General features: G+C 41.6%; 1 protein-coding gene across 1 annotated transcript in view; it reads right to left on the minus strand.

Annotated features, from left to right (window-relative positions):
* Col25a1 (collagen type XXV alpha 1 chain) overlaps positions 1-13,783 on the minus strand; it is a 397,132-nt gene that overhangs the window by 62,243 nt on the left and 321,106 nt on the right. Inside the window, exons 15-18 of the mRNA XM_052179247.1 lie at positions 12,463-12,507; positions 5,691-5,723; positions 5,282-5,317; positions 125-169 (exon numbers count right to left, since the gene is read on the minus strand). Coding sequence (XP_052035207.1) covers positions 125-169; positions 5,282-5,317; positions 5,691-5,723; positions 12,463-12,507 — 159 coding nt within the window. The remainder of the gene's footprint in view (positions 1-124; positions 170-5,281; positions 5,318-5,690; positions 5,724-12,462; positions 12,508-13,783) is intronic.

A 13,783-nucleotide genomic window follows, 5' to 3' on the forward strand; every position in this document is an offset into this window, starting at 1 on the left:
AACTGAAACAACTTCAGAGTTGTTAACAACCTGTATTCACTTCAACCCTCCCCCCCCTATATTTTCCTCCAATGTAGTTGACTCGTAATTATAGTTCTAGGAAGTCTGTCAGTGGAGTATTTACCTTTATCCCCGGAAGTCCAGGCAGCCCAGGCAGCCCTGGTTCACCCTACACAGGAAAATCACAGCATTATAGAGCGACATTTACGCAGTCACAGGATCAGAGAAAAACATGGCAAATGTCCCAGCTGAAGAGCTTCCACAAAAGGAAACATATACAAGGACTCCAGTGGAGTAATTAGTTTGATGAGACTACTCAGCTCAGTAGACTCTCAGTTCTGGGCACTTGGCAGGGTTTTCAGGCACCTGCCTCTTCCTGCAGTCCACTGCCCAGTGGCATCTCTATCAGATGGCAAGGAAGAGGAGTGGAAGGAGGAAAGACAGCATTTACTATTCCTTTGGCCAAGGATTTATCGGAGCTGCTTGCTTCAATAATGCACCCGATTCCAGGGTCCTCCCTGCTTAGATAATGGAGAGACTGTTGGATGAACAGATAGATGGCTATAGGAAAAGAGTGCATGTTAAGGATATTGCTCACTTAAAAGCATAGTAAGATTTCCTTTTCATTCCTGAAGAATGAGAAGTCAAACAAACGGTTAAGAATATACTTGGCTCCAGACTATATTCCTGACAATTGCTGGGTTACAGTGACCCTGCTTAGCAGTGTAGAGCTAATGGTACCGTGCAGCTGTTCCTGAGTACAGGTCAGAGATTAAGTGGTACACCCTGGGTAGGCACACTGGAGACAGGCTAAACCTTCTCATTTTCACAGAATTGTCTATGTTTATTTTAAGCACAAGAGGTTACAGTGCTTAAAAATTCTGTTGAAGTGAACTATGAGGATAACTTTATCAACGACAAAGGAATGAGGAAAAAATTACATTTGCCATGAAATGTTATCTATTATCTGTGGAAGTGCCGCTGAAGGTAAATAACCACAGAGTTTTGTAATGGCCAGTCAGAGAGATGGCAGCCAGTTCTACAGATGGGGAGGATCCAGGAGGGTAGGTGGAGGAGGCATGTTCTGTAGCCTAAATGCTTCCATAATCTTTAATTTTTAATGACTTTTCTTTTATCATTGTGCTTGGGCGCTTGCCCGCCATAGCTCATGTGTGAAGGTCACAGGACATTGTTGAGGGTTTGTTTTGCTCCTTCCATGTTTGTGTCGGTTCTGAGGGTCCAGTTCTGGTTATAAGGCTTAGCTAGCCAAGGGCTTTGGCTGCTGAGCCATTTTGCTGGCCCTTGAATATTCCTTAACACAAGAAAAGCCACTCAGAACAACTGGATCTTCCATCTCCACGGTCAGCCCTTTCAGATGAGGAGGAGCTAGAATTCATGCTGGTGTTAGAATATTAAGCCTTTAGAGATTTTCTGAAGCTGAGTGATAAGACAAAATGGAGAGGTGGTGTCTCTGTTGGCACTTCTTGAAGGTATTTCAGGAATGCAAAAGAAAAAGCACTCAATGAAATTAAACTAGAGAAGAAAGGAATACGAACTTCTTTATCATTCCATCCCAAGACATGTCTAGGAATATGAAACTTCACATAGTCACAGCGCAATATATTGCTTTTCTCATTTACCCTTTAACCAGTCACATTAAAAGGACCTAACAGATAAGGCTTGCATACATATTTTACTGAAAGTTATCTTTTGCTTTAAAAGAGTATAAAGTTTTTGAAAACAGTAAACTGCACAAGAATATACAACCAATAACACTTGAGATTAAGTCTTCCCAAACTCTTATGATGATAACTCATCTGAAGCATGTGTAGAAATAAATAGATTATAATATTATTTTCCAATAAGAATCTCTACCACTCCTTTCCCTACCAAATTAAAAGGACCACATAGCTAGCCACTTTAAACAAATTATATGCACATGTATACATGCTTAACACATACAATGTTTTCTAATGAGAAAAATGTATAAATTATGGAGGATAACACACAAGATAATGAAATGTGAAATGATAGATGTTCAGTCTCTGACTACATTATGTGTGAATGCATATGGTACATGTGGTTGTTCATAAATGTTGCATGTTGGGGACTTTTACATTTCCATGTTTGTATTTAATTCCTGTTCTTAGCTAACATAATGAGAAATGGTAATATCATTAATGTTGCCCTTATGGAACACCACCAATTTTTAGTAGACATTTCTTTCTAAAGAATTCTTTATCTGTACATCCAGGCAAGCTTAGCCACCAACTACAAGACAGGGTCTTAGTTAACCCTGCCTTCCATGTCTATGCCATGGCTCAGACGAATGTGTTAGACGTGAGTCTTAAGAGTCAGATTATTGTTTTATTTTCTGATTCTATTTTTCTTCTACTTTAACTCTCTGTTCTCCAGCCTGAGAGCTTCTTCCCCTGGGGCTCTGTTGGCGTGGCCCTGCGTACCTACACAGCTCATTGGTAAGGGCCCCTTCTGATGCAGAATCAAGCCATATACTTCTTCAGAGTTACAGTGCATACTTTTAGGAAAGGTGAGACCGAGCTGTGTGGTGAAACACAATTCATACTTTACGGATCTACAGAGACCTGACAAGCCAACATGTGACCCCCAACTCACATGTCAACCACACACACACACTACTGCTGAAGCTGCAAGAGAAACAGTGGGAGGAACTGACTCCTCCACAATGATAGTATTCTAGACGGACACTGGGAAGGATCTCAGAGAAAGGCTCAACCATCCTTGTCTTGGGTCGTGTTCTACCTTACACTTTTCTGGGAACACCCCTGAATGCGGGAACTGGTGTGAACATCACCGCCCAGCCCTGCACTGGTGTGAAACTGCCATGGATGCTATCGGGACTGACAGTACGCTGGGCTCCCTTTGCTGCTTTTAACTCTAATCAGCAAACACGGAAATCCTGCTTTCAGTGTTCAGGAAGTTATTACCAAAATCTGATACTAGACAGAGGCAGCCATACAATGGTGGAAAGGAGATGCGTGTCAGGGAGGTCAGAATCTGAGCTACACTTTAATAAAAGGGTAGTTTTTGTTTCAGGTCACTATCAACCCAGACAAAAGCTCCTTTCAATGTAATTTACATCTATTCTTTGATAGAATGCAAAGAGAACCCAGTGTTTCTACCTGCTAGCTATAAATGTCCAGAATAAATCTAGATTATCTTTATAAATAACTAGAATAATGCAGTATTTTGCCAAGCAACTCACAGTCAATTTGGTTCCTGTGCTGTGGAGACAGTGGAGCTCATACAAGAGGCTTTGTAGGTACACTCCTCTCCTTTACTTACAAAAAATTGCCTATTTTATTTATTTATTTATTTGTTTATTTTGTGTCTCTGTGTGTGTGTGTATAAAAGACAGAGGACAACTCTTACATGATTCATTTCTCCTTCCACCTGTGGGTTCTGGGATCAGACTCAGGTCATCGGGCTTGGCAGCAAGCTCCTTTACCCACTGAGCCATCTCACCAGCCCCTCCCTTCCTTTGACTCAAGCTCTCCTTAAGTAAGGCAGGTGGGCATTGAATGCCAGGTCTTCCTGCTGCAAGTGCTGGGTTACAGGTATATTCCACCAAGCCTGGCTCCTGCTGATATTTTATTTTAGAGAAAATCACAAGTTTGGAGAGCCATTTAAGCCAAATCATTAATTTCTAAAGACTATGGGACCCCACGATCGTGTTATTTGAAAAGATCAGCTGCTTTTTCAAAACAAAGTAGATCATGGATCTCTATTATTAGTAATTCCAACATTTTCTTTTTGAAAGGTCAGAGGGGGCTGTCTGCTATGATACTCATGAAAAAAAGTCTGTGATGGGGAAAAATTAGCATGTTCAGATATTCATCCTTGTCTGTGACCATCCTATAGAAGGAAGAGGAAGAGGAGGAGGAGGAAGAGGAGGAGGAAGAGGAGGAGGAAGAAAATCCTTTCGATTTTCTTTTGAGCAGTTTCTCAAAGAGAAAAATCAGCCTAAGGAGAAAGGCTGGGCATGGTTGTGGAAAGCTATCACCAGTGAGAGGAGCCACAGAAAGAACACAGTGGCACCCAAGGTGCATCCCCAAAAGGTATTTGAAACATTTCACCCAAACACATTGAAGAGTAACCTGTGTGACTGGCTTTATGTATCTGCTACTAGCGAAGAGAGCGAAGTTGTGTTGCTCCAGATTAGCCAGGAAGAGGAGGTTGGGCATTATTAAAACCCATTCATTTAAAATATTTTATGTGGATTCTTGAAGTCAACTTGGAAACTGAAGATCAAGAAGCAGAATAGTAAGAGTTGCAGAGAGCACTGCTGGACTCTCAGTCTTGCCTGGAGCTGAGCTGATGAATCAAAACTCTGAGCTTCTCGGTTTTAAGAGAAAAAATGATTAGAGAAATGTTTAAGAAATATGAAAAACTTCTTAGAAATTACTTCCATCTCAAGTGCTTAAATGATAGCTCTCTCCATGACTTCAAGAATACCAATAAATACCGCAGACTCTAGACTTTAGGTTCTAAACCTAAATTACCACCATAATAAGATTTGTTATCTTTCTCTCTCTGCTGATGAGGTGTATTCTATGTCCTAATACATATTCTATAACATCAGCCACCACTACACAAAGGAAAGGCCATGGTTCTAGGGAATTTATTTCATGGAATTCACATCTTCCTTCATCTGTTATGTGAGGCTTTGGCTATCCTGGGAATTGAGACTCAGACGCTCAGCTGAGACACTGCTAACATTGGCTTCCTGCCTCAGACTCTGATGGCAAAACGAGTGTAAACATATTCAGTACAGAAGCACAAGTGATGAATTTAACATATTCATAACTCATTTAGTGAAACCAGTATGGCTAATGTCGCTAATTAACATTTACTTCCTTAGTGAGTTTAGTTTCCATAGGGCAACATTCATGGCACAGGTTAGAGTCACACATGAGTCAGCAGAAAAGCCTCAGCAATGATAAGAAGAGGAGGAAGAATCGTTCTCCATTGAGACGGTTTAGTGCACACTCATTTCTTCTTATGAAAAGACAGAAACATGCAGATCACCTTTAAGCATGCAAGACAACTAGCTGGCATTCCAACTCAGTCAAGGTTTGTTAGTTTCAGACAGCTGAGTCCATACAGAGTTTGTTTTGACATGGTGCAAAGCAGGAAAACTGCACCATTGCACAATGAACACTTCATTCTCAGATGACAATGGTGTGAAACACTGGCCATGGACTGATGCAAAGGGCATTCCAAGGAGAGAGAGAGACATTACCTTCTGCCCTGGACGACCAGATTCTCCAGGTTCTCCCTGGCCAAAGAAAACCAAATATGAAATGTGCAGTCTTAGAAGAAACATTGAAAACCACTAGGCCTTTGGGTGGTTCTTCAGGAATGATCCAACCTCCTACTCAATTATGTGTATTTTGTGAACATCATTTTTCTATTCTCCACCACACTACACATATGGAAATTGCCATGAGCTCGCCTAGTACTCACATATAAATATATTTCTTGGAAATATGAGAGAGAAGGTAAGCCCTCCTATTAAGGCTGCCTGCTATTTCCCTATTGTATCTGGAATATGTGTGGAGACACATTCTCTGTTGCCAGAGAATTGGACCAGACTCTTTAAGTCAAGACCATGATTTCCATGGTACAAACACATGCAGGACTATAGTTACCTTAATTCCTGCAGCAGACGATCCAGGGTCACCCTAAAATGAAACCCATGAGAGGTTATGCCATGAGTACAGAGAAGCATCACAAATACATAGGCAGCCATTAGCTTCATGGATGATCAGAGGAACTCTATGACTAAGGGCCCAGCCATTATATGGTATCGACATCTAAGAGAAACTGTGACCTGCTTAAAATCATGGGGTTACTTTAAATGCCAACCATGAAGAATCTATATTCCTTGAAATAAATAAAACTACACAAGCACTGAGCATTTAGTATCCTATTCCTTAATAGGATACTAAAAATATATTCTGAAGCAATAAATGTAGGGACTTGAACCAGTCCATTTTCTCAGCTTCTGGGATTTATTAACGTCACTGGCTATCATTCATAGGGAGTTCCTGCCCTTCTTGGTCTTTGGAAGGTCAAGGTTCAATAGGTGAAGTCAAAGGGTTAATGCTGCTGAGTTGCAGAAGCCATGCTGCAGAGGAGATTGTTTCCACCGTGAAGCATGGACATGCCTTTCCCTGATTTCCGGTCCTTGCACCGTAACTCGGTCACCGGGAAGAGACAGGTTGAATGATGACTTGTGGGCAATGGGAATTCGTGGAGGGGCTAAAAGAATCTTGAGAGAGGATCTGACTTTTAACTTTTTAAAGAGATTAAGAGATAGTTCATTCTGGAGCCATTTTGAGTGGCTATGCCCAGGGATACAGATTTAGGGTACCCCAAACTTCATGTTCCAATGTGGAAGCAGTTTCTTGAAGCTTTATGGGTCCTCAGAACAAGGAAAGTCATAAATCAAAGCATGTTTAAAATACATTGATGGGTACATCAGAGAGGTGGTTACAGCCAGATGGGGGAAGCTTTTCTAGAGGCCTCAGATGCTGTCTGGGTTGGTGGAAAGCAGTGGCCTGCTAAGTTAATAGGTTCCAAAAGGTTTCTATCTTTGAAACACCTTTAAGGTTTTTAGTGAGTTGTTAGTCCTGATACAGAGGTGGGTAAAGGACTGGCTATTCGAGAGGAATCTGGTTTGTACAAAGATGGATGCAGATTTCATGCAGAATGAAGCACACTCTCATAAGGGCAGGGCCAGCTCAGACAGGAGTGTGGGGAAGAGGTGAGGTGGTTGTTTGTGAACGAGGTAGCAAAGGGCCTTGATTTTCAACCTCATTCAAGACCTCTCCATCCTACGGCGACGGACGTGCCGAAAGGAACAAAAAAAGGAGGGGACTTGGCCATTCATGACTCTCAAGGAAAAGAAAAGAGGAGGGAGAGCAGAAGTGTGTGTCCCTCAGTTTCGTCATCTACACAGATACTCAAGCAGCCTCGGGGCTCTGTTCCCTTTTTCTAGAATCCAGAAACTGATCATCATTTTCTTCAACAGACAGACAGACAGACAGACAGAGTCCTCCGGCTCCTGTGCACTGACCGGTACATGGTCCCTTTCCTTGTTTCTGCTCATGTCTTTCCCACGATGGCATGTCTCTTGGTTTAGGTCTTGGTTTACATGGCTTTTCTCTCTGATTCACCCCAGCCATGACCTGCTGTGAGCACACCCTACTGTATAGCTCTGTGCTTTGCTTGGGTCTGGCACTGGCTTGTGTTGTGATATCTGTAGATGTCACCTGCACATCCATCGTCCTGGCTGTCAGCAGCCAGCCAGCTGCTAGAGGACAGACCCTGCCTCTACTTGCATTCTGTGTCTGAGCACAGAATATGCTCAACATGCACATGGGGAATGGGGGAACAACTGTCTACAACAACAAAACAAAACAAAACAAAACAAAACAAAACAAAACAAAACAAAACAAAACAGTTCTTTTCCAAATCGGGTCAGCAGTCAAGGATCAAAATGAAAAAGGGTCTTTAGGAAAGAAAAAAAGGGGGGAAGAGGACTTAGGAAGGAGAAGGAAACAATAAATTAAGTTTGTTGAGGAAAAAAAAGTACACATGTGAATTGCTTTGACATCTGTAATTGCCATTACCCAAGAAAAAATTAAAACGTGGCTAAACAAAGACTCGGACTCTAAATATTGTATGAATGAGTCTCCTCTTCCCAGCCATTAGCATTCAGATGAGTTCCAAATGGGGGGTGTGTGTAATAAATGTGGCGAAGAAAATAATACTTGTTTCTATTTCTACCACACCAAGTCTGGGACCTATCAACATCAACGAACCAGTTCGCAATATTTTGCACAATATGACCTTTGTATTAATAAAAACAATTTGGCCTTGCGAAGCTCCTTTCTTATTTTTACATTAAGTTCTCATGCAGTTGGGAAGGCATGGCCACTCCCCCTCTGTAGCGGCTACAAGTGGGGTGAATTATGAGCTTCCTCAGCCATCCTTCCCCATTAGTTCCTTTTATTAGAATAAGGAAAGGGTTATTGGTTTCTATCATTTTGACAATGGACCACAAAGGTTAGAGAAAACGTGTAAAAGAAAGGTAGCTGCTTGTATTAATTTTGGTCTTTTTACCCCCAGAATTTTAATTCGAAGTGTTCGGGTAACTTATTGTACGAGAATAAAGTCTAGGTTTTGTCATCACAGAAACCCAATGGGAAGGAAAGTCCCAGCCTGTGAAAGGCGGGTTTACTTGTGGAAATCTGAGCGGCTTCATTTGATGGACAACTCAGTCTGATTCTCATGGATGATCTTTTTAAAGATTCAGAACAGTGCAATCTCTAGGAATTTCGGTAACTTTTAAGAGTCAGGCAACTGGTGGTAGGGATAGTGTTCTGAGTAGCTGAAACAAAGCCGGGCTGTTTATCATCCTGTCCTCAGAGTGGAAGTCGGACCAGCCCTCCGTCTCTGGGTTATACACACGCCATCAGTCAGTGGGGTAAGCCACGGATGGAAGAGTTTGATAAGATAAGTGAACTTGACTTTACTGATATTTTGTTTTATTTTGCTTCCCACCCCTCACACACACACCTGGTTTCACTCCACAGACCAGGCTGGTCTTGAACTCACAGAGATCTACCTGCCTCTGCCTTCCAAGCGATGGGATTAAAGGCATGTGCTACCATACCCAGCGATTTTACTCTATTTCATTTTCAGTCACGAACAGCAAGTAATTAAATATGTATATATTAATAAAGACCGAATAAACAAATGTAGGCTACAGAAACTTTCTGCCATTCAATGAAACTATGAAGTTATGCAAGTAAAAGAAAACTTAGTTTTCAAACAGCATTTATTCTCTTATAACAATGTTCCAGGAACCCTGACTAGTACTGGGACTAGATCAGACTGACATCATAAGGCTTTTGGTTTGACTTTGGGGACAAAGAATGAAAGATTACAGTTTAAAAACGATGCGCTGGGGTGTCAAGTTGTGATGGTTAGTTTTATCAGTTTGACAAGATAGAAGCACTTGGGACAGGAGCTTCAAGGAAGAATTGTTTAGATAGGTAAGATTTTTCTTAAATGGGTTAATTTAGGTAGAGTGACCCACCGGCATGTGGGTAGCACCATTTCATGGACTAGCCTTGGAAGGCATGGGAAGGCGAGACAAGAGTCAGTGTAAGCCCTCGCTCGCTCCTTCATCGCTCTCTGCTCCTGACTGCACGTGGACTGTGACCTGCTGCTCCAAGGCTTCACCTACCCACACCGATGGATTATAATTTCAAATCAGGAGCCAAATAAAACCTTTCTCCTTAATTTGTTTTGTCAGGGGATTTTATCATACTAACTAAAATTTAAACTAGACAGTATCCTACGGGCTTGAGTTTGTTTGTTCCTTTTCTAGTGAGCTCAGTGTTCAGTCAATAAAGAAAGTAAAGTACAGTGCCTATTATGAATAGAATTAGAGTGCCATTTACGTATACAGGGGATGACCTAAGCAGTTTGGGAGAGTAAAGGGCTTTCCCAGGAAACGACTTATAAATCCAAGCTTCAGAGGGAAGACTAGAAAATGGAGCCGTGGAGTTGAGATGCTGGCAAGAGGAAAGCAGAAAGCAAGCACCTAGACAGAGAACTGGCGTGGGCAGCATTAGGGAGGGCCCGGTGCCGACTGCCCGGGAGTCACCCGAGAAACAGGCCTCCGAGTGGGGGTGAGTGCAAATCAGACAGGCCCTGTCAAAGGCCAGAAGCTTGAGCTCAAGACGCTAAATGAGCCAGTGCTTACACAGGACTGGATGCCACTATCCTTCGGTGGGTGTGCTGTAGCAGGCGATACCTGCTTGCGGTGGATAACAAGTGCATTTCAACATTTGTGGTCAGACTCAACACTCCAAAGAGTAGGGTAGGAAGCTTCCATAGTAACTTTACATGTGATTGAAATCAGGCTTTTGTGGGTTGTCCTTACGCTGAGCGTACTGTGTTGCTGGCCACATAGAAGCCCTGGCCCAGCCAGTGGTTTTATAGTCCCCAGCATTTCCAGATGACCAGTCTGGAAAGGCTCAGATCGCTTTACCATCTGAATGTGCAGAGTTGGATCAAAAGGGGGAAAAAATCCATTAAAGTGAATCAGTCAATGACGTAATTTATTACATCAATAGCAAAAAAAAAAAAAAAAAGGCTTGGATTTTAACCCCTGCAAGTTGGAAAGTGATGAATGAGTCTCACATACTGAAGACAAAGGCCACAAGAAGCGTGTTTCCAACATGCTGGAAACAAATTATATGACAGGAGCAGGAAATGTTTAAAAAACACATCAAAAATTATATTCCAATCACTACATTCTTGGGACGAATGCTGCAGGTCGGATTACATATTATACACGTTACGGGTTGCTATTTACAATCCCCTGTTTAGAACCATTGAAAGTTTATAGAAACGATTTCCGCTTTAACTGAGGCATTTCTTGTACTTAATTTCAGCTGAGCAGTAAAACTTGAAAAAAAGAAAAAAGAAAAGAGAAGAAAAAGAAAAAAACCCAACCATGTCGTTGATTTTAATTTCCACGTGGTAGGGACAGTTAGTATTTATTGAGAGTTTATGATGTGTGCGTCAGTGTGGCCACTGATCTGCATTAATGTATAAAGTAGGAACAACATTCCTTTGAGACCACTTGGGTCCTTTCAAGGAAAAAAAACATTGTTTTACTATTACAAAATTAAATTTCAAAACCTATGTGAGTAAAGCAATTACTGGCCTGTGTTCCAAAAACAAAGTTTTAAAAACACTTCTTCTAAAGCATAAAGCAGTCTATTGAAATTCACATAGGTGCAGTTCAACATTTTATATGTTATTTTGTTGTTTGAAGGAACTGCCTTCTGTGTACAGTATTTCCTTTGTCTTAAGCAGAGGCTTCCTACTGTAGTCAAATCTTGCTGGATACTTGTAAGACTGGGCTAAGCATCAGTTTTACATTTTAAAATGATTTTTAAAAAGTCAAAATAAGAATATTACAAAATACATGAAAACCACATAATACCAAAATCATCATGCCCAGAAATAAAATTTATTTTGTCCATGGCTCCGCTCGTTTGTTTAGCATGTTCTGCGTGGCTGAAATATGCCACAACAATAGAACCAGGGAGTTGCATGAGAGACTATGTGGCCCACAGAACCTAAAATATTAATTTACAGAGCCATCTGGTGGATCTCTGCTTTTAGACAACAGGATAAGAACTAAATAAGCCACCATCCAGGTTTACATATCCAGTGTTTCGAACCCTGATCCTTAAGTGGCCAGGGGTACCCACGGTCTTCTTAGCACTAAACATTTCCACGTCGTATTTGACGTCAGCTCAAGATTCACATTTGGCCAGGGGAAAGGTGCAGCTCTAAAACAAGGATGCTAAGGTAATTCATAGAACCTGGAGGCCGAGATTCACCTGCCAGCTTCACAGTGAAGAATTATCCAGTCAGTACTATCAACAGTGCGGAGGCTGAGACAACCTGGTCTCCGAGAAACTGAGAAGCTACCCTACACTCAAACTGTTTCTCAAATACCAGCAGTTGCTCCTCAGTGACATTAATTTGTTTCCACCCAATGCCATATTTGTATTAATATTTATGAGATGGAGAAAGATAACTTTCTATATACTTTATGAGCATATTTTTATGACTAACCATTATCCATCTGTACAGTCATAATTTTCAAAATGGAGCAGCCCCACTCTTCTGTGAGGATGAATGAGTAGTGCTGTCTTTTGTCAGTTATCTCGCTTGCTTCCCACTAAAGTACATCTACTTTGATTCCATACTCAGCTCTTTAAAGAGTGGTCTTCCCGGCTCTGAACACATGGTGCAGATGAAGGAAAATATGCTTTTGATGTCACAGCGTTGTGATGTCACAGATGTCAAAACACAAACTTGAGCAAACACCGTCATGACAGACTGGTGGGATAAAGGAGAGGAAACAGAGATGGACCAGAGAAGGAAGCGTGCACTGTAAATGCTAACCAGTGCTTCAAAGACCAAGGAGGGGGAAGATTTCAGAGGACGAATGGTATCCAGACTTCCTGACATAAACACTGCAGTCAAATGCTATTAACTTAAGGCTAGACTTCCAACTTTTATCCTCTACCAATATACTTCCTTCTAAAATTAGAACGAACCACACTGACACATGAGTTTGTTTACAGCTTGAAAGACTTACTGTTGGAAATTTACCTATTTTCTAGAAATTTTGATGAGCCATTTTGCTTTGGGAATCCTTAAATCTGTGGATAAGCTATGGAACAATCACTTTTTATATGGAATTGCTTTCTAATCGGGGTTGTTTCTCTCTGACCCTGTCCTTCCCATCTCCCCACTCCATATGCATTCGATAATATTCTTGCTCGTGCACACACCCATCCGTATTTCATAAGACTGTACCTTTTCTCCTGTATCACCTTTGGGACCATTTTCTCCAGCATCTCCCTGAGAAGAGGACAAAGTGACACACTTAAATATATTGGAGACTTTAGGAAGAGGACATTCTCCATTGAATTCTCCTTTAGACACACCTGCCGTTACAGTCTACTGTAATTGTTCAGAGAGCCAATTGACTCTCTTTGACCAGCTGATTGATGCCAATACAATTACTGTTATTACACTGAGCATGGCTGAGTCCTTTTAAACACCACAGTATTAACACAAAGCAGTGACGTACCTGTCAACCTTCTCATAGTTGACGTGGACATCAAGTTTCCCCCTCCCATCCAAAGCTCCCCATAGCAATGTTCTCTTGACACTTCCCACACTGTGCCACGGCATTTCTGTTTGCTACTTCTGAGTTTTTCTCCAGACCATGTCAAATGCTTTTCCTTACTAGCTGTCTAAATTCTATTTGATGTCAAACCAACAAAGGCTCCAAAGCGAAGTGCATGCCGTGGCCTCCAAAGCCTGTGGACTGAGTAATTATCTACTTGGGGCACCACAGATGACATTCATAAAAGGGAATTTTTATAGTTTGATTAGATAACTTCTCTCCTACATCATAGTAAATTGAGGTAGGAGGATGTCTTAGTTTGGATTTTATTGCTATGAACAGAAACCATGACTAAGGCCAACTCTCATAAAGGCCAACATTTAATTGGGGCTGGCTTGCGATTTCAGACATTTAGTGAGTTATCATCAGGATGGGAAGCACAGCATCAGGCAGGTTGACTTGGTGCTGGAGGATGCCAAGACTTTTACATTGTGATCCACAGGGAGCCATGAGAAAGGTTTCATCCTACACTGAATGAGCCTGAACATAGAAGCCTCAAAGCCACCCCTCACAGTGACATACTTTCTCCAACAAGACCTCCAATTAGTGCCATTCCCTGGGTCAAGCATTTTCAAACCACCACAGGGGATGTGTGCTTATTTGGTTAATTCCCCGTTCTTTCAGTGGCATCTCTTTCCTTCCCACAGGCAGTAAAATGGGAAAAGTTTTCACTTTATCTCTGTGCTTTGCCCTGCTGAACTGTGAAAGCTTTAATTTAAGCCTTATAGAATGCTAGAGAGGAAATGTCATGGATTTTAGATTCAGTAAAACAGAGACTGGCGCTGGCACTCAGCAGGCAACTGCAATGCTCTTTGCACTGAATTTCTCTTGGGTAATATGAGCATAAAGATAAACCATGCAACTCTCAGAACCAAGTCATATACTGTGTTGAGCATCTCAAAGCATGCTAGCATCCCCTTCACCCAAAATAACAGTCCTTGCTGT

The sequence above is a fragment of the Apodemus sylvaticus genome, chromosome 4 (genome assembly GCF_947179515.1).
Source record: "Apodemus sylvaticus chromosome 4, mApoSyl1.1, whole genome shotgun sequence".
NCBI lineage: Eukaryota > Metazoa > Chordata > Mammalia > Rodentia > Muridae > Apodemus > Apodemus sylvaticus.